The sequence below is a fragment of the Neolamprologus multifasciatus genome, chromosome 12 (genome assembly GCF_963576455.1).
Source record: "Neolamprologus multifasciatus chromosome 12, fNeoMul1.2, whole genome shotgun sequence".
NCBI lineage: Eukaryota > Metazoa > Chordata > Actinopteri > Cichliformes > Cichlidae > Neolamprologus > Neolamprologus multifasciatus.
Window position 1 is genome coordinate 23,386,277 of NC_140450.1, and position 26,494 is coordinate 23,412,770.

The window sequence follows — 26,494 nt, forward strand, 5'->3', positions numbered from 1 at the left end:
CATAGAGAAGGAGAAGGGTTGTTGGGCAAGCGGGTATTCCTGCTGAAACCGCACCCCTGCACCCACCCACCGCCTCTTTGTGGACTCCTACCTATCGGCTCGTGTCGGAGGATTCCTAGCGGAAGTTATGTAGACACATTATACAAACATACTGCTCATCTACTGCCCTAAGATCAAGAGAAGTTAGAAATTCATGTATAGCATTAAGCTCACTTTCATAAAGTGACACATTTCACCTTGTTTCACCATTTTCAGACAAAGCGGAGATGCGCCTGGGGTCCCATCTACTATCTTTTTTAAGAATTTCATGATGGTAATAATACCGCTATCAAGTCTGAACTAATTCTGATTCATTTTATGGATTGAGATAAATTTGCTGGTTGGTGGTTAGCGTGTCAGGCTTTTACGTGACCCACAGAAAAAGCTCTGCCGCATGGCTTTTTCTAGATTATCAGAAATTATTCATTGCTCATAATGTGTAGGTTGTTTGGGATCCTTTCTGCCTTTGTTTGAGTCAGAGTGTGAAATAGTCAGTAAAACATGATGGCAAGCAACGCCACAATGAATGTAACACCACAGCTGGGCGCACATAAGTTAGACGTGGTGTCTTAAGACGTGACTGGCTCCTACATTTAACGAGCCGAGACCAGTGACAAAACAAATATTTAGTAAATGCTGTTTCTTTAAGATCTGGAAATGAACTCTGGATTATAACTTAATGATATTTCATATGTGTTTAAACTGTGTAATGAATATAGATGTTGATATTTGTATGATTGGCCGTGATTGGCCTTCGCGGGCGGCTCAGAGGTCGGGGTCAGCTTTACAACAGCTTGCAGGGACACTGTCTTTTTAAGGGCAACCTCCAAGGGCGTGCGTTTCCTGCTCTAGTGTCTTGAACTCAGGCCTTCCAATTCAAAGGGGGTTCCCCTGTTCACTGCGTGGCCTCACTCTCACAAACATATCAAGAAACAAAAATACTTCGCTTAAATTAAGACAAGTGGTAAATTTCTTTTTAACCAGTGCACATGTCACCAGCAGAATATTATGTTGTTTGGATTCACCTTTATGACAAGAGTGGAACAAAAGAGATCCACCTTGAACAACACAAAAACCAAATCTGCCCCATTTAGGCGTCAAATCTCCAATCCCACTATTGCTCCTTGTTCACTGTTTTTAGTGCATACCAGGAGTTATTTAGTTAGTCTCCCCTCGATAGACTTAAACACCCTCGTGCATCGGCATAAATCACATTGACACTTTCAGTTTTTATCTCTGTCAGTAGCTGGTGTTCCCACATTGCTCAGTGTGTGATTCACTATCACAGCTTAAATGGGTATTCCCCTCAAATGAGGATACGAGACATATGCATTGCTTCTAATATCTCCCAAATAACTCGAGTCTTTTTACTGGTGAGTTAACTCAGTCTGGGTAATCCATGAAATACTTTGTTTGTTTGATTATAGTTTCTAAAGAGAAGAACTTAAATTGTTCCTCGGTGAAAGAGTTTGGAGCATTAAAATTCAGGAATTCGTAATATTTGACTTTACAGTGATTATTTAAAAAATTCATAGCATAGATTAAACAAGATGTTGGATCCTCACAGAAATAATTGTTATTCTGCTGAGTACAGTTATCAGAGGTGGACTGTGGTCTTACATGGTCACCAGCTATACTCAAGTCGACATTTTAAACACTCAAAGTGTGCCAATAACAATGTCCCACACACCATTACACCACCACCAGCCCAAACCATTGATACATGCAGGATGGATCCATGCTTTCATGTTTATGCCAAATTCAAACCTTGCTGAGTATGTCCCAGCAGAATCTAATCTAAACCAGACAGTGGACAATTTTGGAAACAGAAGACTTAGGCAGTACCGTAGCTGCAGTTTCCTGCTCTTAACCGGCAGGAGATGCATTCATTGTGGTCATCTGCCACTGTAGCCCATCTACTTCAAGGTTTGACGTGTTGTGTATTCAAAGATGCTCTTCTGCATACTTTGGTTGTAACCAGTAGGCATTTGAGTTACTATTGCCTTCCAATCAGCTCAAAGCAGTCTGGCCATTCTCCTCTGACCTGTACGAGCAGCGCATTTTCACTCAGACAACTGCCGGCAGATATTCTCTGTAAACCCTAGAGATGGCTGTGTGGGAAAATCCCAGTATATCAGCAGTTTCTGAAATACTCAAACCATCCGGTCTGCCGCCAACAACCGTGACACATTTAAAGTCACTTAAGTCACCTTTCATCCCCTCTATGATGCTCACTTTGAACTTCAGCAGGTCGTCTATTTCCTGACTTGATTGACTGATTAGATATTTACTTCAATGAGCATACAGTAATATGAATATGTGTTGGTATGAAACTTTAATACCCGTCACCATGTTTTTTATGCATAGTGAGCAGTGCATTACTGCATTATGAACAGAAAGCTGGGTGGTATCTGTGTTTTAAGTGCAGTGAATGAGCATAGAAGAATCTCACGAACACAGACATTTAAAATGTAAATGAGAAAATTTACAGGGAAACAGTGGTAATGTTTGTCTTGCATAGAGAATGAAGCTGTTTCTAGTGTCTTTCAACTTTCAGCTGCTGAAATAGCACAACAGTTAAAACACTGACATATTAGCCGTGAGTACTCCATTAGGCTTTTTTTCTTTTTTCTTTTTTTTTTAAAGATCCTGATTTTAATGTTCTGCTGGTTTTCTACACAGCGCTTCAATCTGAGCTCATTTCTTACATGAACAGCTAATGATAGAAGATCTATGTATGAATGTTTTCAATGAATAAGCTGCGTTTTTCACATTGGCTTTATGGTCGAGCATATAGGAAATAGCTGAAAACAACTGTTTTCTCTGACATCTGCATTATGCAATGTGTCTTTTATCTTCAGCTTGAGGTCAAAAAAAACAATCCAAAAATACAACTGCTGGTGAACATAGATTTTGTACAGCAAAAGCATTGCACTGTTTATTCCCTGGGCATGTTTTTGAGGAAACTGCATTTTTTTAAGAGAAAGGAAGAAGTTTATAGTGTTAATATACAATTGATGTGTATATGTTAGAGTGGAAAATATATCATCAAGCCTTATTAGCTTTATTACACAGTCATTAAACCATTTCTTCTAATATCTATGTTTTACTTATAGATCTGTGTTATAGATCAAGTCACCTAGAGTCATTTACTCCATTTACTTTTCTAGAAATTACCTGAAAAATTTAACCTGCTAGATCCCCGTAGTGCAAAGTCAGTGTGAAGCCCATGTGTTAATAGTGCAGGTAACAGCCTGGGGATCATGCGTCCTTGCAGTTAAATGCACACAGCTCCCTCTTCTAAACGAACCGGAGCATTTCAAGTTGTGAGACTGCAGCTGAGGCAGACTATCTCCTGCTGCGTGCTACTGTTAGAAAGGGCAACTTCAAACGATGTCCCGACCTGACTCCTCTGACTTTTCAGAGTTTGGGTGTGAAAACAGCTTCAGTGTATAAAGTCTTGGATATCGTGCCTCAGAGTATCTTGATGTCTTAGGGTATCTCGGTTAGTAAAGTAATATTATGCTTATTTGCACTACAGAAGGTTTTTTTTCTATAAATGTTACAGATTTATAAGGAGCATTCAAATTGTCTTGGCATACTAGTGAATCTCAGTCTTGGATTCTTTCTTCATCAACAATCAGATGAATCACTCACAGATTTTTCATGGGTGGGGTTAATAAGAAAATCATTTTATGCTTAAAGTTTTTAGTCTGATTAAACTGTTCCACGGTCCAGCCTGATGATTGTCTTTTGAATTTTCAGTATTTTTTTCCACAACTTCAAAAGATCCAAATGTTTTTTTGTTTTTATTATCATAAATACTGCAAGGATAACATGCTACACATACCCATACCTTAAAATGGGCGTTTCTTCATAAAGGTTATTAACACAGATCGTGGCTATCATTCAGCAATGCCAACTTGTCATGTTTGGCGTCACACCCCACAACCAAGTCCCCGCCCCCCATGTGAGATTGGCCTGTAGGTCACAGTGAGTAAGTGCGTCACTCCCCAGTGAACATTAGGATCAGCAACCCCAGCACGGCCCTGTTCGGTCACAGCGACTGTAATAGCAGCTCTGCTCCGTACAGATTAATCACTCCAACCCTTAAACTACTTTTGTGATTTTTTTTTTATTATTATTATTTTTTATTTCTTGTGAATAATAATATATGTGATTGTGTGTTAGATCGGCATATTATTGACTCCGCATATTATTGACTTATCTTTTATTATTTGGCTAAATTTCAATATTTTATTCATTTGCTGTTGTTTATACTCCATGTATTATAATGAAATTAAAAGGGCACAGGGTGCCTGGGAGGATGAGCGAGAACTGAGCATTAAGATGTGGGAAAATGTTGCACGTTCAAATGTTGACTACCTGTTGCTATGGCAATGGGTTTGGATCCTGCAGGCTGCAGGACACTTGCTATTTCTAAATAAAGCTTCTTTTTTTTTTTCTCACCGATCGGTGGATGAAGATACTCACATTTGAAACTAATCTTCTGAATTTGATCAGTCTGTGTAAACACTCCTCCTATGCTTGCTGTTATTCCTAAAGAGAGGTTACAGGATTATAGATAAGAGCATATGCACGATACAGAATGCACGCTTTAAATCTGCTGAAAGAGTGAATTACTATTTGAAACTGATAGTAATATGCTAAGGTCGTTTGTGCATCTCAGTCATTCTGACATAGACCTGCACACTCTGTGTGCTTATAACTGTAGGTTTAGCATTTTAATTGGCATTATGAACCGTTATCATCCTCAAAGTACATTTCATCTGCTGCCAGGTGACAGCTGCGGTCTTCAAGAAGCAAAGAGAGAAGTCAAACTATGGTTGGTCTGCTTTAAATAGTCCCCTGTCCCACGTATGAGTAAAGAGCAAAATAAAGCTTTTAATTTACTTGTCAAGACACCTGGATAGGTATTGAAAGTGTTTATTAGTGTCCTCGAAAAGATGTCATTCCAACAGTTGGATGCATTTATCCTCTTCAAAACATATATCATAATCATAATCTGGATTTTCATCCCAAGATGAAAATTAAAACATTATTTCTGTTTTTATCCTCCTGCTTTACCTTCTTCTGCTCTGAGCTGCTGTCCTACTACAGTTTTTATTCTCTGTGGATATGTGTTCTTATTAAACTGGAACTTGAATTTCAAGCTGAGAATGGGGGGTAAAAAAAGCAGCTTGGTCCTGCCTGTCTTTTGTCTTGGTGCTGCTTGTTAACACAGTACCCCCGTCAGCCTGTAGGGGGAGCCTGTGTGTGGCAAAAAGAGGACAGAAATAGGTGCTGAGACCACATACTCCAGTCTGTGATGGGGACTTCCACACTTACCTCAAGTGGGTTTTGGGCCATTTCACAGACAGCATATTTAGTCCTTTTCCACCCACTCAAGGATGCAGCCGTCTTGCAGTAAATAGCCAAGTATATTAAACAAACATGCCTGTGTGCAATTTGCAGTGTGAAGTGCCTGACTGTGTGCTTCCTGGGGCTGAGGGAGTTTAACCTGACAAATATACAGCAGAAAATGCTTATGAAAATATCTGCACTTCACATTGGGTTACATGATATCTGTTTCTAGGCAACAAGAAGTTAATATACAATTAATAATATGGGAAATTGGAAATCTTCTCAGTAGTTTAATTTGCTTGGGAACTGTCTTTTGTCTGAAAATTGTCTCTTGTATTCTGATATTAAAATACCTGGTCTTTTATATATTTAATTTTGACATACTTTAACCTGCAGTGTGGCTGGAAGCCTGTAGTGGAGCTTTTTTGTCTTTTTTTCCCCAATAATCACCAAATATTTCACTGTTTATTGGATCTCGAGCTTGCTGTTACTTCAGCAGGATACAGTCTACTAGCATTGGCTTGAAATAAATTAAATGGTCAGCCTTTGTGGTTATAAAGACTGGACTAATTGAATGTAGAACCTTTGCCTGTAGGAACATAAGTCTGAAAGAAGAGCAGCCTGTGCTTGCTGTCTGTTTTGTCTTTCTTATCAAATATTTGCTATCGCTGGGTTTGTCACAAAACAAACAGGCTGTGCTTCATAATTTGCCCGGCTAACTTTTGTGTTTTAAATTCCAGGGCAGTGCACTCAAGGAAGGACAAATAGCAGGAACAACCCTCACTGGTAAGTAAGATCTTCTATTGACTATTCGTTGTATAACCTTGGCTTACTGGTGTTATTACTCCCAGTTTAGTGTAATTCCAAAAAGTTGATCTGACTCATTGATTGTGTGTAGGCTGTGCAATTTGCTCTGGTATATATTATATATAATTAGTTGGAATAATTCCATATTATTGTTTGGACTTGTAGATTTAAGTCTTACTATAATTTATACTAAAGTATTTTAGTATCACTTGGAGGAATTTAACATTTTTCCTGTATAACCTTTCGTGACCCCTCTCCTCAGAGTAAATTTAATTCCTTCCCACTATTGTGAATTTAAAGGGCTTAAAAAGTGCACCAGTACTCGCATACACACACAGAGATGCACACGCCGCCATCATCCTCCCCCGTGGAGCTGGTTATGTTTACTGTCTTGCAGTGTTGGTGATGATTAAAGAGGATTTATCCAAAGAAAATCTGTAGCCAGTTTATTACCCACAACCCAGACTGACTAAAGAATTCTCAGAATTCAGAGTTAACAATTTTTATGGCCGTACAGCTCCCTTTGGTTTAAATAATCCATGTGGATTTTGCCGCACAACAAAAAGAATTGGGATGTCAAAGATTTAGCACACACTTACAGTAAATTGTTATAAAATGCCAGTCCCCGCTCTCAGCTCTCCTGATTCTGATTCTTTGGTTTTTCGTACAGATTATAAGCCGCCAACCCCACCATCGAACTCTGGTTTTCACCGCTACCAGTTCATGTTGTTCGAGCAGCCTCCAGACGCGTCTGTGTCACTCACGGAGCAGGAGGAGGCATCCCGGGGTAATAACTCCACTCACCAGCTTCTTCAGTCTGCTACATTGTTTTCCCACTGCAGTATCATCTATCATATACCAACAGTGGCCGGTTGCCAGCATCTATCTGTTGAATCAGCAATGAAAGTGTACAGCAAGGAATTGAAACCTAACAGTTCCTCTCACATTATAGGTTTTTGTGGTTTTTGGGAAAGTATTTTTGGAACAGACAATAAGAAGCCACGTCATTTTACAATATTCATTTCCTTTAGAGGGAGTACTCCTTAATTTAGGGTGTATTATTTCCACATTAGGCTCTGCAACTCCTGAAATATCTGTGATGATTGAGTACTTTTTACTATAAACTTGATCTTTGTTAGTGTTGCGATTCACTGTGCTGCCTTTGTTTCATAAAGAGCCATGTCATTCTGCATAATTCACAATTAAGATGCTTTAATCAAAGCATTCGGAGTTGCTTTAGGAAGATAATTTTCTCCAAGTGCTTGAACTTAACAAGGGAAATGTTAATGAGGTTAGTGAGTAAGTCTGCTGCAGCGTTAATGCCTGCGGGGTCAAGACAAGTATTATTGGCTCCCACGCACACCTGCACGAGTCTGCCTGACCACGTCTTGTTAACCTCCGCCAAAAAGGCCCATCAACTACGTCACATGCTTCCACGTGAAAGGCCGTTAGTTTGATGATATTATATCCATACATCCTTTGATTCAACCTTGTTTGTCTTGCAGAGGTATTGTTTTGTTTACGCTTTTGGATTTATTTATTTATTTTCGTACTTTTCCATCCCCCTGAAGTCTGTGTGGGAAGGTGGGCTGTAGCACTTGGATGCACAGTACAGCACCTCACAGGAGGCGTGTCTATCTGTCTATTCGAGTCAGGTCACAGCCGGTGATTTGAGGGGAGATCAGGGTGGTTTGAGACTTCAAGCGCTGCGGCCGTGAATAAGTGGAGCTGCCAGTCTCGGCTGTTTGAAGTTTTGACAGCTTTGTCAGCAAACAATCCGGGCACATTAGGCTGAGGTCTGTTTGATGTTGAAACCTTTGGAAAAAGAAGTGTCAAAAGAGATATAGTTTGTAGTATGTTACTTATTAGGCTCACTTTGGGGAGGTTGCGATGAACTCTTGCCGCATCGTTGGGGCATTCGCGATGTCACAGCTGGTTAAGCTGAAGTAATAATAGCATGAATAATAGTTTACTATTTAGAATATTTTTAATGTATTCTTGTGCAAAATAAACTGCTCTGACACAGAAGTTGCCCACTCGTTATGAAGCATTTGAACTGAGTGGATCCACCCATCCCTAATTGAGTGGATGAGCGTAACTCCCGCTGTAAGACTTCCTCTCTCCTGCTAGCAGCTCTGTCGATACAAGGGAAATGAAATTAAAAAAATTCTCCCGGATAATCACTCGCTTCATTTGATGGGTCAGTTCTGGACACAATAATATGTCAAGAGAATAGATAATTGACAATAGTGTTTTACACATTAAGAATGAAAGCCTAGTCGTGGTGTATGAGCAGAAACAAAGCGACTTGGCGACACATGTGGGATATTTCAGGCCGTATTCTCTGGTTTACCTGCTTCCTAATTTTTGCCCAATTGTCCCAGAGCTCGTTAGTCCCGCATGGAGAAGAGGAATGGAGGGAATCCCATGCCTCCCCACCTCCTCCGTTAAGTATGTTCACTTATTAGCGTCTGTCCTCCCTCCATGTGGTATGACACAGGGAGAATTTTTCATAGCCCATGACATTAATTGATGTGATTTGCGAAGGGAGAGCATTTAGCCGTGGGTGGAAGACTCCTAATGATCGTTTTCCACTTCCAGTAGTGCAGTCATTGACTCAATTTCATCTCAGATTTTTTCTCTGTTTTCTTTTCATCTCTGGCCATCACTTTACTAATAAAGGGGGTGAACAATTAGAGGTGGAGCAGGGCTGTTGCAAGGAGCCGTGGGAGTCGGCAGTGCCTCCTGCGTTAAGGTTATGAATGTGGGTCATTGAACTGATGGGGACAGCTGGTTTGTTACACAAGGAACTACAGGGGGGCTGCGCTCTTGGCATGGGGCACAGGGGCGTCATCGTAGGGAATCCCCATTGCTCTGGCTGTCCCTGACTGGAGGCTGCCCCCGTGCCAGGGTTGGGGAGGGGGGCAGCCGTGGGCACTCAGACCCTTGTGATACTTGTCAGCCACTTGGCAAGCCCTTAATATGTCCTGCTACTGTTTGGTGCCGACGAGTCAGTTTGTCAAGGGAAACAGTGTTACAATGCCGGGAGGGAAACCCCAAGGCCTTGAGAGAAGCCTTGGGGTGATGTTTCAGCCTACACGTTAGTTTGCACATACGCTGTTCGCGCGTTGAGCACTCCACGTCCTGACTTGGAGCTCAGCAGCTGGTATTGACTGATCAGAAGCAAAAACTATGAGTAAAAAAGAGAAGATAAGAATGAAAAAAAAATTGGCCATATGTTCTGTATTATTTTTTTTATTTTTTTTGTCCCTGATAAATTGTTGGGAAGGCGACAGTCACGTCATGCGAATGAATGGCTCACAGTGGCGTTAGCTGCTGGATCGTACACATTGCCTATCTTGCTTCCTAGAGCCCCTACTGCCAGCTCAGCACACTCCACAGTAATTGAAGCCATTTGCAATGTTGCAGTGTGGTAATGGGCAGATCCATGTCTACCACCCACCCACAGCCTCTACCATTAATCAGAGCTGCGTGGAGTCAAGAGAGCCAGGATTTGGTTGCTACAGCAGGCCTGAGTTTCAGCCAGGAGTCGGCTGCCTTAAAGGAACACTTTAACGTGTTGAATTTTGGCTGGTTGTGTTTTTTGTATGTGTGTCTTTTTTTTTTTTTTTTTCTTTTTTTTTTTTTACAGAGTCTTGACAGGCTCGGAGTAAAAGTTAAAGTGTCTTGACTTTTCCTCAACTTCCCTTATCCACAAATATCTTTATAGTATTTCTAAAATGGGTTACATCCAGCTGACACAATATAAGTACAAGTGAAGTAATTTGTTAATGAGTCACCTAGTTGATAATTAAGAAACTCATAAAAATCAGAAAGATATCTGCTGCTTCCAGCTTCTCATAATTTCCTTTGGGATGAGTGAAGAAAACACAGCAATTGATAATGAAAATGAGAGTTGCACACTTTTTAAAAAAAAAAAAGTAATGAGGATTTTGGAGTAATTGAATAAAATCCAATAATGAAATGTAACAATAAAATACAATTTAACAATAAATCTGTGTTGACAGTGTTTCATATATGGACGTTACCTCAAAGAAGCAGCGGAGTTTAAAGGTGGGCAGCAAAGATTAGTGTCACCAATTCTGAATCTGACCAAATATGAGATATATGCTAAGAATCCCTGCTTATCTTCATGAGTTGTTGATGGACAGCCAGGAAAATGTTGCAGATCAATATGATGTGTCAGCGAAGTTGATCTCTCACTTAGTGGTTTTGTCTTTAGACATTTGTATGGGAGTTTTTTCAAAATGATCCTATGAATTCTTCAGTTGTGGCCAAAACATGATTTGTTTTTTTTGTTTTTTTTGCCAGGTCAAAAAGACCAAATTGTAATTATGAGTCAATATTTGTGCCAAATTTGAAGATGCACCCTGAAGGTGTTCCAGAGATGATATATTCACGAGAATAGTTGATTATTCCGATAAACAGTTATGAAAAATAATTATTTGAGTCATTTCTCGAGCAAATGCTAGTCATTATCCGGTCCTGCCTCTCCAGTGTGATGAGCTCTCTCTTCTCTGTTTTATATAATTGGAAACTCAGTATTTCCAGCATAGAGAGAAACAGAGTGGCCAACTATAATTCAACAATTCCCCTCAAGATTGAAGCGCTTTAGCTACTGCTGTGTTTACGGTAAGCTCCGACACACTCACACTGACCCTGTTTAAGCATCCCCGAAGAACTGTTCTGTGTCCGACCCCTGACCTCTGACAGATACAAAGAAATTAACATTGCGTTTTGATTTAGTTATAACTATGAATCCTACGTGAAGAGCTCTTAGCCTGATATGATTCCTTCGACACTACCACAAAGCAGCATCTTGGGTTTTTTTAGTATTTCTGAGACACTGTAAGAGGTTTAACAGGGACACCGCCCACACCACTAAATGTAGCAGTTCTGTGTCACCTCACAGCAGTCCTGATCTTTCTGCCATGCCCAGACGTGGAAGCAAGGTGGAAACAAAAGGAGAGGCAGGAAGACTTTAAGATCGCCCTCAGGTCCCACACTATCTGTCCTTTCCATGAACACGCAGATGGGAGAGGCGGAAACGCGTCTCGGCACTACAAACAGGCACCAGCCTATTTTAAGGTCACTTGCGAGTCTAGGCGTTTGCGGGGTACCAGCCAGTGTGATAGCACTAGATATTCTGAATTTGCCTCATTTTGGATTTTGCCCAATGATTGCACAGCTTTAGATGGGATTATGTGGGTAAAGCCTTACAAGCAGCGCCTGGTTTCTACTCTCTGTTTGATCATCATGCTACAATAAAACAATCGCCAGTGTGACATGCTCTATTAGAGGAAATGTTTCCTTGTATAACCGTATGGCAGGTTTTTCCCTATGAATAAGGGTAAGTGAAAGTTTGAATATTAAAGCATGACTGTCATGAGGTTCAACTCTGCCACATGACTCATCAACTATATCCCTATATTGAGGCAAAATAGGGATATAGCTGCCGTCTGTCCCCTCACCCCTTTTTTTTTTTTTTTTAAGTGGTGTCTCTAAGGGTGTGAGGGACCTTGTTGTGGACATGCAGGGGATCTGCAGAGGCGGTGCATTATCTGTGACTGAAGCACAGGCCAGAAGGGGCACTGGAAGCATGCCCTATCATACAGATAGGTCACTTGACTCCATTGCCCTCACTTGATTATCAGAGACCTTTCTCCAGGCAGCTCTCATTCAAGGAGAGGACCTGGCAAGATTCGGGTACTCATCTGCTCATCTCCCTGTTATTATTCATCATTTTCCCCCCACCCGCCCCAGCTGAGCTCAGAACTTGACCCGAAGTTGCGAACACTCTGAGGTATCAGTCTTAAAAGCTAAATCAAATTGGTGAGAATCGGGGGAAACGGTTGTGTAATTATTAAAACATATATCAAATATATATACTCGACTTTAAAATTTGATAGGAGCTAGGTGCAGTAATGTCTGCTGGAAAAAGTGTGAAAATTATAACCTTGTACAAGACATTTTGTGCTACATGTAAATGAACCCTTCTGATTTGTTTCTGCATTGATGGGGTGGGGGGTGGGTGAGTGCACTTGATGTCTGTGGCACTGGCAAAGCGTATTTCTTCTCCCATATCTCATTCAAAAATGCCGGAGGATACAAAATGTGGCTCTCTGATGGTGAAAACAGCTACAGTGAGGGCCTGTAAAGCAGCTGCAGCGAGAGGTCAAAAGCAGTAATTTTTATATATTTTTTTTCTATCCAGGCATAGTCAGATTTGACCCCAAACTGTGAGGCCACTCTCTCTACAGATTTGGACTATTTCAATAGTTGGCTTTCTATTCAAAAGATGACTTTCTGATGCTATTCTTGAGCAGCTGTTAATGTAATTACTGCGCATACGGAAATACCAGGATGTCAGTGATTCCCTGGATTACAGAGCAAAGCAGCAAAGCATTGTCTTACGTGCACCCAAACATATGAAGACACAGATAGACAGACATTCGTTCTGCTGTTGAAGTTTGCAAGTTGAAAGCATGCAGGGTTTTCTTTCCCTGGAATGATAATTGTGATTTTTTTTTTCTTCCTTTTTTTGTGTGTTAAGGGAGAGGAAGCTGCAGGGAATCAGCGGTTGTCAAAATCTAAGAAGTGATATTGTCATACCAGCCGGATGGCCGTCTGGTGTTTGTTTAAAAGGGGAGGGAAGAAAAAAAACAGTCCAGGCGATTGAATCATATCTTCTTGCCAATACGTCCTTGCGTTCCCACCTCCATCATTACAGCAACATGTTTTATTTTCAGCAGTGCTGTTCTCAGTGACTCACATCCCAGAGCCATGTGCTGCTCAGTTAGGCCTCAGATGCCCTAAACACAGACCAAGTGGTCATAAGAAATGCTCTTGTAATCCACCGGAGACTCTGCCTAAAATGTACTTTATTTATATACAATATTGCTTATTATCTAACAGATAATAATAATTTATTGAAATCGATCTGAAAACGGTTTCAGATCAGAGTGAAAAGTGAGTACATTTCCCCTCCAAGTGTCTGTAAATACTTATAAATATCTTTGTGTTTGTCTCCCCGCTCCCACAGGTAAATGGGATTTTCAAGCCTTCATCACAAGTTTTGATCTGGGAGAGCCCGTGGCTACTCTTCAGTTTCTCACCCAGAACTACAAAGACTAGAGGATGCTCAGATGCCTGAAATGGAAGAAGAAGAATCTGTCAGTAGACAAATATGAAAGATTTCTCCTCACTTTTACTCTATCAGCAATTACTAAACAGCATACATTCTTCAAGCTTGCACAAGCGAGCCCTCTTTGCCTTTATCTTATCATTACGTTAGAGAACGAGATTTCCTCTTTGTGTTACACCAGCTGCTTAGGGTTTTGATCTCAGCCCGTATCTCTTGTCACGTGGTACGGAGCAAAGGATTTGGGAGGTAGAATTTAGCTTTACCAGGGGGTTTCTTATTAGTTTCCGAACACTGTCAACAAGAGAAGGAAGACAGCCTGATATCACAACCCTGTGTGGAAAGAGTTGATTCTAATTCAGGGGCGGAAACACGTCAGGGCCAAAAAAAGGAAGTGGGAGGTGAAACCGAGACCGCAACACAGCCGGATGCCGCAGTGGAACTTGAACCAAAATACTCTAGTGACAGGGCAGGGGAGGAGCCACAGGGCCTGTCATGCTCCAAGTGAAAGGAACTTACTGTTTGTGTAATTGTTTATCATATTTCCATTGACCACTGGAAACAATGAGCTGCTTTCATGCCCTTGATTGATTTATCTGAAGTAAAGGCTGCTGTGATCTAAACGTGTCCTTGAGTGTAACTTTGGGACAGCAAACCCAGTTTGAACTTTGCACAGTTGCGTAAGAGCCTCACCTGGCAAGTCTGTAGAGGATGATGCGGATAAACTTTTCAACCCTTTTGCGATGAGATACTTTTCAGACCTCGCAGGTCTTTGTAGAAGGTGGGTCAGAGGACCCCCCCACCCCCCACGCCATGAGGAATATCGGTTTCTAACCAGCAACTCTCCTCTGGGAGAGGCTTGTATCAATACCCCAGATGTCTGAAAAAGGCTGGATTTACATCAGTGACTTTGATGTCCTGATGATCAATCTCTAGTTGGTGGTTTCATTGACCTTAATTTGGTGTCTCATCGGTGGGCTAGGCGGGAGTAGGTAATGGAGGTTTTTGTTCCTTTGGTGGTTAAGCCAGCCTTGGTAAAACCCTTACGCGGCCCCTCCGTGAACTCTGGGAGATCATTGATCAACTTGTCCTGCATTTGCTTTGTTTGCCTCCCCGACTTAGCAGTCAAAGCAGCCAAGTCAACAAACAAAAACAACCATAAGCACACAGTTTGTCAGTGAATCCATTGCTTTTGAATAAATGTTAAGTATCTGTCGGTTTGAAAATTACTCTTGACCTTGATTTACCCATCTTATTTGACTTATGAAATCACATTTTTAACAATTGGCAAGTCGAGTATAATTCCACACTCATTGTGAAGCATGCCAAGTGGGAGAGCATTCTTCCAAAAAAACCACCTACTTGAATCCATCAGTACACCACTGAAATGCCAAGATTTGTACTTCCAAATACACTGTGCATTTTTTTCCCTCCTTTATATCTTGGAGATATCCTGCCAAAACAGCTGGGTTTTGCCACTCAGCTTCCTTGAATGTGTTTATTTTTACTCCGAATGTCAGGAGAGTTGAAATATTATGATTAAGAAAAACTGACAGCTGTAGTTCATCGCTGCACAGTATATTGCACTTCTCTGGAAAAAAAATGGCTTCTCACATCCCCTGATGATATGGGAAAGGCATTTAATATTTTTTTAATTTATTCAAACTTAGATTAATTAAAAGGAATTTGTATAATCAATTCAATTGCCTAACCACCACTGAGTGATCTAATATGCATGTTTACTTGGAGTCTCCATTCTTCTTTTCTCTTCGCTGCAGAAGTAGATTTATTTCACTGAACTTCATCACTTACTGTGAGCAGTGGCAAAGTGAACTCGACGGCATGATCCGCTCACAATTTTGCACACGTATTTCTGTGCATTTAACCTCGACAGACTGGCATTATCTTTATATGAATCTCAGTGTGTGTTTTAGCCCACCTGGAAATTTGAGTCCCAATTCTAAAAACAAAAGTTCACGTGATTATCCAGGCTTTTAGGCACTATTGAACACTTGTTTACATTCAACAACAAGGAATCCAGAATTTTAAAATACACCTCTTGACCTCTAAAGATTTTTTGCTGAGGTATCTGTGCTGGCCCTGCTTTCTAAATGCACATTGGTATCCGTATTAGTAAAGCTCTACTACAAATGGCAGACTCAATAGGGAGATAACTTAAATACCTTTATGGATGCATGTCTAAAAAATAAAGCTAAAAGCTTATGTATTATATTTTACATTCTCCCCTCAAACTGTACAGAGTGTAACCATTAGACCATTAACCTTAGTGGTTTTACAAAGCCATTTATGATGTGTTTCTCATTCACACACAAGTCCCGAGTTACTGGCATACCATACGAAACAGCCTCGGGTTCAATTCAAGTACACTGGCTTGCGGATCACGCTGGCAACTCTATAATTACTGGAAAATCTTCTCTACTACTGGATCTACAGTACAAGAGAAGTTATGAGGTTAAAAGCAGATGATTCCTTAATGTACTTTAATTTTACAGGTATGTGTGCAGGATAAAGTGAGCATCAATAAAAGGACTGTTTTAAAATGACCCTTTGGAATATCAGGTAGTAATTGGACAATGGTAGTATCAGGGGGGAAGGTAGAGTTTGTTCTTACTGGGCTATCCTCATCTGCTGCCTGGAAAACAATAATAAGACACACTAAGGAGACGAGCCTTAAATCTGCATAGGAAGAATATTTCTCTCTAACTTGATTATACTTCTTCCACTGTCCTTTGTGCCAAATTTAAAATTTTACATAGATAGGGGATAATATCTTGATCCTTTTTACCAAGTTAAATGTCTGAAACTTGGTATACTCTGTTATCTCCAATAGTTTGAAGTTGGAGGCACCTTTATACTACAGACTGTATCTGAAGGATATTCAGATACAGATACGTTTCAGAAATCACAACCACTTCAGAAGTGGCTTAAACTCAAGCTGGCGGCTAAAAGGAGCCCAGCTGCATAGATGTCTCGGGTAAAAACAATCCTTTTGGCTTGATTGTGATCCCAGTAAAAAATGGCCTGACGAGTTTATGGACTCAAGCACTAGTTCAACATATTATTGAATATAACACCATCTTTATTTTGTACTTCATGTTCACCATTCAATTTGAAAAGAGGAGAGTTTTTAGGCATATAATGTCAGCTGCATGTCCCTTATTTTCTGTCAGGTCTCTGGGTTGTTTGTTGCAAATTCTTCACAATTGGATGATGTACTACTGTGACTATGATGTAAATTAATAAACCATATGCCCAATTTTAAAAAGTTAAGAAATTGGTGGATGAAGTTAACTTTAAAGTAATCAATAACCAGTCAGAATTGGCACCGAAACTTACAAACAGGAAGTGAGATCATATCTTACCAGTTGTTTCACGCAGCAAACATGGGACACTCTTTTTATTTCTTTGCATCAGCATGATTGTGATTGTGTATATCTGGTTGCAAAAGCTTAAAAAATGGAGGACTGAATAATCTGGCATGTTAACTAAAGTTTCAACCAAGAGGATTCTTTTATAAGTGGTTAATAATAGGGCGGCACTGTTCTATTATTACATTATGGAGTGAAAAGGGACCTATTAGCACTGTTCCTCAGTATTACAAATCATCACAGAAAAATGTCACTCTGCCGGAAACCCAAAATGTCGCACGCTGTTTTCAGGTTTGGACGTGCCCCAACTCAAGCCGCCATGATGATTGTGCCTCCTCATCAATGCTTGCAGTAACCACAGGTTACACAAGAACAGCACAGGAAATAATAAAGAATGTAAATTTGCAGGCAGTGTAACTTTCCAACTCCTTTAATAGTAAGGAAAAAACACTTTAGCTATCCCCATGAAGCTTGGAAAAACAAAACTTATTTGCCTGCACATCCACGCTGACTGGGAAGTTTCCTGCTTTAAAGTAAGCATGTGCTTCCATGGAATCCCTGTATGCAAAACAGCCCGGACACTGCAGTCAAAAAGATCTAATGCCGCAGGGCCATGGACAAACAACGCAGGCCTGCCTCATGTGCCCCGGCTCACAGTCGAGGAAATAAACCAGCAACAGGTACGGTAGGTGTTCCAGCTCGACTGTTCAACTTTCCAACCACAGAGCCACCACCCGGCACTTCCCTTTGGCGAGATACACTGCAGTACAGAAGGTCCTCAGTCATGCCGATGGGATTCTGATTGATTTGCATCTGTAGACATAACGGTTGAGGAAGCCTTTTTCCATGGATCACTGCATTGATGAACTCATGCATTTTTGCAAGATGACAGTAATATAAGACGATAAATAGTGATTTTAGAAACATTATTATGAATAATCTCATCCTATCAGGTTTTCCTGCTACTAAAATACAAAACTTAATAGAAAACCTTCTGATAATGTTTAAAAGGCAAATTGATGTTCTGCAACTGGCAAACAGAATCAAGACAAATTTAACTCGCGATGCCCTTTGACCTGGGCCAGTGTAAAAAAGTTGATACAGCGAGCAAGCCGGGGGAATGAATCAGTATGACGTGATGAAGCCAAAACAGAAAATCTATATTCAGCCTGTTATAAGAATGTTGCAATTCTAATCAAGTTTACCGGGATAACTGCTGTCTGCTTAACCGATTTAAGGTATCCTACAAGAGCGGAGTGAAGACACCCTGAGGGGGACAGCCCACTGGTATGACTGACACTCATAAAACGCAGACACGAGCACATGGAGGACTGAGTAATGAGACATACGAGATCACTGGCTGATCTGTTTGTATAAGCCCCCTAAACACTGAGCATGATTCAGACTAATTCTCCCACACTGTTTACACTTCTGGTTCATTGAGGTACTATTAATTTCTCAGGTCTGAAATATTCAAGCTCTGACATTTCATTCAGTATTTTCTGAGAATGTTGCACAGGCCTGCGTGGCTTACATTGACACAGCAGCAGCAATGGAAAATAGATTTAAAGAAACCTTTCTTAAAATCATTAATTAGGAGTGAAACCATTCAAAGATTGTGAGTGGATGGTGACTCCGAAGCTTTTTATTTTTTTTATTATCTTTTCTCTCTTTGTTTTTAACTTTTAGTGTAATAAACCAAATTACATGGGTGCATTTAAAAATAAAAGAAAGAAAGAAAAAAAGAAGTTGGGTTTTTTTTTCTATTTTTTTCACAAGTTGGCAAGTTGGTGAAAAGCGAGCCATGACGCTTTGTCCACTGTCATCTCTTTAAACGTCTGTGGCTTCCGATCACTTTTCCACTACTACCACCCGGAACTCACATGTCCAAATACAGACATTTAGGGGCGGGGCCGGACACTGCCTTATTTGGAGTTTCCACTTAAGCGGTCACTGGGGCTCCAAGTCGAAGCAAGCCTGTGGATTTGCAAAGCCCTTGCAATATTTACAAACGATTAACTTCGCCATTTACTGCATTTCTGCGACAATGATGCTGCATGAAAAGGAGTCAGTGTTCTGCAACGAGCATGTAGGAAGGTACAAAGTGTGTTTGTGTGTGTGACAATGCAGAGCACTTACACTTTCAATATTCAAGTTTGTGGCTTCAGCTTTGAAAGGAAAAAAAAACCAGGCCTGGGAGTAAAGTCAACAAAAAAAATTTTTTTTTCACTATTTGGTTAGTTTGGGCAGAATATTAAGAAACAACTTGTGATAGTAAGCAGTGTACTGTCTCAGCAACAATCCCTAACGCCACAACACACTCTGTTACTGTCTCACACACACATGCATAACTAGCCGGCTGTGTGCCTGATAAATGCACATGAGGACTGACAATAAAGATAAGTGCTGCTGAATCATTGCAATGTTTCCACAAGGACGGGAACACATGAGAGCCGCGGGTCTTCCTGAAGAAGGACGCAGCTGGATGTGACATGTGGATTTTGTAAACTTTGCAGCTATCTGTCTGTCGGAGCCTTTTTGCCTCCACTGTAGTTTCCACCGACTGACGCGTGGAGAGCCTGGCGCTAGGCGCCCATGTCCATATATGGTCATCTACGTCACATAAATGTTCCATCCCCCTATTTAATACGGGCAGACTGGAGTCCCCTATCCAGCTCCAATAGAGCAAGTAGAGCTGCTCTTGTGCAACCAACACCACCACCTCCTCCATTGATTCACAGACTTCAAATTCCCCCACAAGCAGCCCATCAGCTTCCACAGTGATCAGATTAATAACAACAATAGCCTGTGATCACACAGGGGGAGATAACCGGCGCTGCTCATCCTCCGCGGGATACTTGGATAGCTACAGCAACAGGATTCATTCCTGCTCCTCTCTCTGTTTTTTTCACGCCCGATCCACACCTGTGTTTTCCACTTTGAGAACACCCGGTGTTTTTTTCTTTTTCTGCAACTGTCTGGGATACCTGCGCGTTGCCCTTTATAAATGTCGGACTGAATATAACTGCTATGACAGGGAAACTAGCGGACAAGATCCCTCTTACCATGAGCAGTTTAATAAACACGATCCCTGACAGTCTCTACCCAGAAGAGGACATCCCGACGTCTATGAATATTTTCACCAGTACGGAATCCATTAATCACTATTCACAGATGAACACAGGTAAGACCTTGATCTACTTTTGAGAGTGTGTGTGTGTGTTTTAAGAAAAGTGGCTCAAACTGCGATGCGCGCGGACGGCAACAGTTGTCTCGGGGCTTTGGAGCACCTGTTTGCGCTTAGGCTGTTGCGCACAAAGGCACAATCCTAACCTGGACTTTTTTCTTTTCTTGTTTTTTTGAGAGGGTTCAGGTGAACATCACCCTCTTTACATTAGACAGACTACGCAAAAAATGCCACTCAGTTGATCGTGTGTGTTTTTAATGCTGTCGTTATCATAATTCCATTGTCCGTACAGCCGAGATGCCAGGATTTCAGCCCGAAAAAGCCAACTGCTGCCTACTCACGCGTAGAAAAAACTTTTAAAACATCGGCTCACGTGTTTCATTTAAGTAGCGATGCGTAGCTTAAAGTGGCTTTAATTCAACAAAGCTGAAGCGCGTTTGAGGAAATGTCTGGATGTGAAAGGTTGTGTGAGTGGAAAACGGCTAATTTGCGCAAAGTCCATTAAAAAAACCCGCGCACTGCTCCGTGGCTGAATCTGAGATCTTTACGCTGAGGGAAAATGTGTTTAATTAGGCCTATGTGGTCAAACTCCACTGTCACCGATTTGTTCGTCTAATATCCCGCAAAGATGGGTCAACTACTTTAGACAATGACTCTCATTCACAACTCTATTAGCATGTCAGATTTTAGTAGGCGTGTGTGGCCGCTTTCCCCCCCTGTATGAAACACGTTTAGACGTCAGGCCCGTGAACCTGCTTATATTCAGTGAGTGGCAAGGCCGGATATATTAACTGATTTATCGCGTAGTCCAAATCGGGCTAACATATTTATATTTAATTCAGACGCCTACCTAAAGTCGACTTGTTGTTCGGCTCAGTGTCGTGGATTGGCATTAAATCAATCCCTCGCTGTACAGCTTTAACCCTCTGAGATGATGGGTCAGTGATCCACGAAAATATATCAAGTATTTAACTTCACGTTTCCTTTAATTTAGTAACTGTGATTTACCTGCTCCGTGCACAACTTCATGCACGACCCTCTTTTCTTTTTATTTCCTCTTCAGGTGTTTTGTTCACAGATTAAAGCAGATCTTTAGATTCATTTTAACCTGAAATATTTCCCCCTCAATTATCTCAGAGGTGTGCCTTTGAATTATCCAAGCGCCAGGTGTTACACGTGACATTTTTTGTTTTAAAAATTTTTTTGGAATAAATACAAGTTTATGACATACGTGTGCCATATTATTATTATTATCATTATTATTATTTTGTTTTGTTTTGACTCGGCAGTAGAATATATTTTGAGACCTTGGTTGGGACGTTTAAAAAAAATGAATGAAGCTTAATAAAGAAAAAAAAGATGTTGCGGATTACAGGAGTGTGTGTTGCTACTTTAAACCTCTCCCCTTGCTGAAATTCTCTCAGTAAACTGTAAGCCACATATTTACAATAGGTCCGTCTATTTTTGTCCTCCTGTTTCTTTGATATTTGGGGTAAATTGCAACATTTTTAAAAAGTACATTTTGAACGTATTATGCTGTGATTTTACAGGTGGAGCAGGTGTGTGCTATGCTCTTCAAATCTGACCTATAAGAAAAGAGTGGTGATTTTAATTAATGTCCCTCATTCCATTAAAATATCACAAAATACCTCGAAAAGATTTAGATTATTAGATAATAATAATAATAATAATAATAATAATAATAATAATAATAATAATAATAATAATAATAATAATAATTAACATAAACTGAGACTTGTTTTATAAATGTCATAGAAAAATATAGCTTGCTCCAAGTCTCCATGTGTTAAATGGTATGGTGCACAATGCACAGAATTTTTTATTTTCAGCCAAATTCCAGCAGGCTGTAATTACTGGGAAGGAAAATATAAATGAAAAGAGACGTATTTTTTAACTGCTGGCGAAGAGAGAATTCCAATTTACAAAAAAAAAAAATCTCATATTTAATTTTTAGAGTATATAACCAGCACGTGTATATGTCACCCATTAAGTACATCTGTATTTGGTGGGTTTTAAGGCGTCTTGTGACAAAGTCAAATGTGCACGAGAGACTGTTCGTTCTTGGTTGAACTGTGAGCGATAGAAAATATCAAGGAAATTTTGTGAAATGGGGTAGGAAACACGTAAAATTCCTCCCAGATGTTCTTTGTTGCGTATGTGTTTTGAATCCTTGAGCGTGATGGATGTGGCGTCTGCCTTTATAATCCTCCCTGCTGTAAAGAAATCAAATCTTGCCATTCAGTTTGGCTGTCCTCCTGAGGGACACAATGACTGGATCAAAGGGGGTGTTTAGGTCTTGATTTATGAGAGCTTGTGGGATCTGAGAGAGAGAGGAGCGAGAGAGAGACACCCTTCTCTCAGATGCAGCAGTCAGTCACTTAACTTACAGGTCTGACAGTGTTCACATTTCTTTATGAACTCTATGGGACTTCTTTCAGTTTTCATTGCTTGTTGTCTGTTGCACAGGTATGCATAACATCTGAATTCCGGACAAACCTTGAGGACTGCCGCTTAAAGTTCATGCAGCCAAGTTTTGTTTTTGTTTTTTCTCCAGAGAGTGTGCCATGTTATTACTTTCTTGGGCTTTTCTTACCAAATGATTACGTTTCAAATTCACATATGAGCCATCACGTTGATGATTTATTCATGTGTGTTTTTTATTTGCTTTCATCTAGATAATATCATGGATCTGGGCATGGGAAGCGAGAAAGCAACCTCGGAGATTCAGTATGGATCCAGCTTCCAGTCCAACCGCAGCGGGCAGACTGTCACCTACTTGGGGAAGTTTGCCTTTGACACTCCTCCTTCAGGTGGCATTGGTGGCTCTGGCTGGTGCTCTGATAACAATATCATCAGTCTTGTGAGCGCGGGGATCCTCGGTGTTTCTCCATCACCCGGCACAGTAACGACACAGACATCATCCTCCGCAGCAAGCATGGGCGGACAGACGTCAGACATGGAGCAGGTATATGGTCCACCACTGCCTGCCTATTCCACCTGTGGTGACCTGTACCAGGATCAGGTCTCCTTTCACCACAGCCCTGCCACCAGCACGCCTCTAGCCTACCCTGGCAATGACTATCACTCCACATCAAAAGCCTCCATGGATGGCAGTCTTTTCTCCATGATCCCCGACTACAACCTTTTCCACCATCAAGGGGAGGTCGGCGTGATGGAGCACAAGCCCTTTCAGACCATGGACCCCATCCGAGTCAACCCTCCACCCATCACGCCTCTGGAGACCATCAGAGCATTCAAAGACAAGCAGCAAATTCACCCAGGTTTCATCGGCGGGCAGCAGCACCCACCTCAGCACCACCCCCCACCACAGACACTCACCCTCAAACCCATCAGACCACGGAAGTACCCCAACCGTCCCAGCAAAACCCCAGTCCACGAGCGGCCGCACGCCTGTCCGGCAGAGAACTGTGACAGACGCTTCTCGCGCTCAGACGAGCTCACACGTCACCTCCGCATCCACACGGGTCACAAACCCTTCCAGTGCCGAATATGCATGCGCTCCTTCAGCAGGAGCGACCACCTGACCACGCACATTCGCACGCACACGGGTGAGAAACCCTTCTCCTGTGAGTTCTGTGGACGCAAGTTTGCCAGAAGCGACGAGCGAAAGAGACACGCAAAGGTGCACCTGAAACAGAAGGACAAGAAGCCAGCTGACAAGAGCAGTGGGGCAGCTGGGAGCCACAGCTCGCCGCCCAGCTCCTGCGGGGGGCCAACTGTGGGAACGTCATGACCATCACTACGTGCACTTGGACTGGACCCTCACCACACACAATAAAGAGACGTAGGAAGAAGGGATCACGTCTGCTATGAGATAAATAGGTGACTCTTTTCCTCTCTTTTACACCCCTGCTCTTTTCAGTTCCTTCTATTTTTGAGATGGATGCCTTTAGTTTAAGTAAGAGGAGAAAGGCTGCTACGCCCTTCTCTTTCAAGCAACTCAGAGCCTCAGCTACTGTTACACAGTGCCAACACAAAGAAAGGGCACCGTGTGTATCTATAGGTTTTGGAGTGGATACACTTTTGTAAATTTGAATGAAATTTTCTAAATTGGAAGGAAGCCAGAATCCAGGATAAGGGTCGAAACAGACAGAATTATGAGGGAGATGAGGAACGAGTGGTCTGGGGATGTATGCATTAATTTTAGTAGGCTGTTTAAAAGTGCAATTGGTTACATTTGTGTACCGTCATGGAAACCTTATTAGTGGCACTTGACTGTCTTTTTGTTGTGTTCTGGGTTGTTTTTTTTCCCACCTCTTTTTGAATGTTGTTTTCTCAAAGGAATGTGCCAAATGTATTGTGGTGATGCAGCCAACCTTGTTCTTTTTACTGTGCCTGACATTTGCCAAAACATAGCAGTGGTATCAGCTTAGCACAAACGTTGAGTTAAAGCAAAGCTCAGATTCATTAACCACACACCAGATTTAGATTTACCTGCACAAATGAGTCAGATCTAGAGAACGACTTGACTGGGTCACACAAAGCAAAACCGATGTCTTGTCCTGTTACATGTACACACACGCCTGCAGCAATCGATGCCTTTGCCAATACTTATTTATTTGTAGTCACTGTGATACACTGGTTTGGGTTTTTTTGGGGTTGCCTTTTTATATGGTAGCTTCATGTGGCGTTACCAGATATAATTTCTGTTGCTTTCTTTTTCCTTTTTTTTTTTTTTTTTTTAGAAAAAGCTCACCAATACTGTTCATTTCTCAGCTTTCTTAAGTTCTGCAATTATATGCAATATAGTCATGACAAATGCCACCAACCCATAAATCAAATTAACTAAGAGCACAGTTAGACGAATTGAACTATTTAAATAAGCACTGGGTTGCAAACCAGCAGTATATGAAAGCAAAGCTAAATAAGGGTAAAAAAAATGACAGGGGCCACTTCTCTGTGATTCTTGGAGTAAAAGGACTAAACTGCTTGGTTTTAAGTCACCGAATGATGTATCCCATATCCCATAAGAGGAAAAGAGAAACATCCAAATCCATGTTTACATCTTTTTTTTAATACAGAGAGACTGAGCTGTAAACTAACATGTTGGATTTTTTTTTTTTTGTGTGTGTTTTTTGTTGTTGTTGTTGTACAGAATACAAATATGTATGCAGGTAGCTACAGTAGAAGTTTCACTTTTTGTACTCAAATGTCAAATGCACCATAATTCAGTATTAAATCGTGCATAAAATTTATGTGCATGCCTTCATGCACACTATGTAAATACAAATGTCTGCATAAACAAGAATTTTCAGTTGACTGAATGCTTGTGCAGAATGTGTCTTAAAGCTTTTAGTAATGTAGTTATAATACAGAATATTTTGTTGTCATAGGTGATTGCAAAAAAAAAAACAAAACAACTTTTTTTGGAGCACTACAGTAGTGCCAAATATGGTGTGCTATCTCCCATTAAAAAAAAGAATAATAGCATCTGCACCATGTGTATGCTTTAAAGTGGAAACTGGTTTAAGGAAGCACTAATGTGTTCTCTGAATAAATGACAAGATTTCTTTTCTTTTTTTTTTTTTTACATATTGTGTATCTCCATTATAGCAATATCGGTTATTTTAATTAGCACATCTTCCCCACTGTATTTAAAATAAAAAAAGGCACTGGTTGCTCTAAGATAGATGTTCGCCCGAATGATTGGGTCTTTTTTTTCATTTTTGAAGTATATTACAGTGCAATGCTGATCATTTTCACAAATGACTCTTTAGTTAAATTGCTTAGATTTGTGCTTACAGAAGGAAACAGCTTTTATGGTTTAAGGAAATATTTTGTAATATTTTCTGTGTTATAGTGATATTGACTGATATCATAACAATAACCACATTTAATAATAGTGCTTTGCTTTACTCATGGAAAGCAAGAAGGGTTTTCCCCCCTCCAAGGCTGTGTTATGGTTATGTGGTGCAAATGCAAAACATCCTAACTGACATACCAATATGACGTTTTTATCCAGTACGATAAATGTATTGTACTTTGGGGCAAAGCCAATGAAACATGTTAAAAAGAAAAATAAGACTATGGAATAAATAAATTAACGTTGAGGCAAGCAAAAAAGACCAGATATCAAACATATCAGTAATGGATTCAGCAAACAAAACAAGAGTTAAAGAAATATTTGTGCAGTAATAACCTTGTCCATGTGATAGCATAATTCAGATTTTATATCATTTCTCAAACACCGGTCCTCTTTTTAAAAGAAACATGCTTCCTGTTATTCACCTTGACAACATTTCGAATTATTAGCTGTGCACTCTGGCTGATAATGAGTACGCTTTATGTGAGGCGGAGAATTTATATGAACAACGTTAGCAGCTGGGGAAAAAAAGAAATAACCATTTAAATGGTCAGCAAACATAGCAATCAGGCTGAAAGGGAATATGAAGAGACAAATGTAAAGGCTAACAGTAAAGTTCAGAAAAGCAATGCCACAGAGAGCACAGTGCACACAGAAATGAGCTTCCAAAGTCCATACTTTCCCTTTCCTGTTACAGTTTT

The 26,494-nt window shown here is 40.7% G+C and overlaps 2 protein-coding genes across 4 annotated transcripts in view; both read left to right on the forward strand.

The window, feature by feature from the left end:
- pebp4 (phosphatidylethanolamine binding protein 4) overlaps positions 1 to 14,598 on the forward strand; it is a 55,738-nt gene extending 41,140 nt beyond the window's left edge. For both annotated transcript variants that reach the window (XM_085179317.1, XM_085179318.1), the window contains 3 exons: positions 6,144 to 6,189; positions 6,881 to 6,997; positions 13,274 to 14,598. In XM_085179317.1, the coding sequence (XP_085035443.1) occupies positions 6,144 to 6,189; positions 6,881 to 6,997; positions 13,274 to 13,365 (255 nt within the window). In that variant the 3' untranslated portion in view covers positions 13,366 to 14,598. The remainder of the gene's footprint in view (positions 1 to 6,143; positions 6,190 to 6,880; positions 6,998 to 13,273) is intronic.
- A 105-nt stretch (positions 14,599 to 14,703) lies between these two features.
- On the forward strand, positions 14,704 to 24,665 carry egr3 (early growth response 3). 2 transcript variants are annotated; one of them, XM_085179311.1, is made up of 2 exons: positions 14,704 to 19,945; positions 22,645 to 24,665. In XM_085179311.1, exons 1-2 carry the CDS (start codon positions 19,792 to 19,794, stop codon positions 23,721 to 23,723), a joined length of 1,233 nt encoding a protein of 410 aa, XP_085035437.1. In that variant the 5' UTR covers positions 14,704 to 19,791; the 3' UTR covers positions 23,724 to 24,665. The 2 variants fall into 2 exon arrangements, with proteins under 2 accessions (XP_085035437.1, XP_085035438.1); XM_085179312.1 differs by lacking the exon at positions 14,704 to 19,945 and adding an exon at positions 21,666 to 22,435.
- Positions 24,666 to 26,494: the final 1,829 nt, after the last annotated feature.

Excerpts from the sequence above, each read along its gene's own strand:
- egr3 (XM_085179311.1), top strand. The coding sequence starts at position 19,792 with ATGACAGGGAAACTAGCGGACAAGATCCCTCTTACCATGAGCAGTTTA. Across the intron at positions 19,946-22,644 it reads CTATTCACAGATGAACACAG|ATAATATCATGGATCTGGGC; the intron begins GTAAGACCTTGA and ends GCTTTCATCTAG.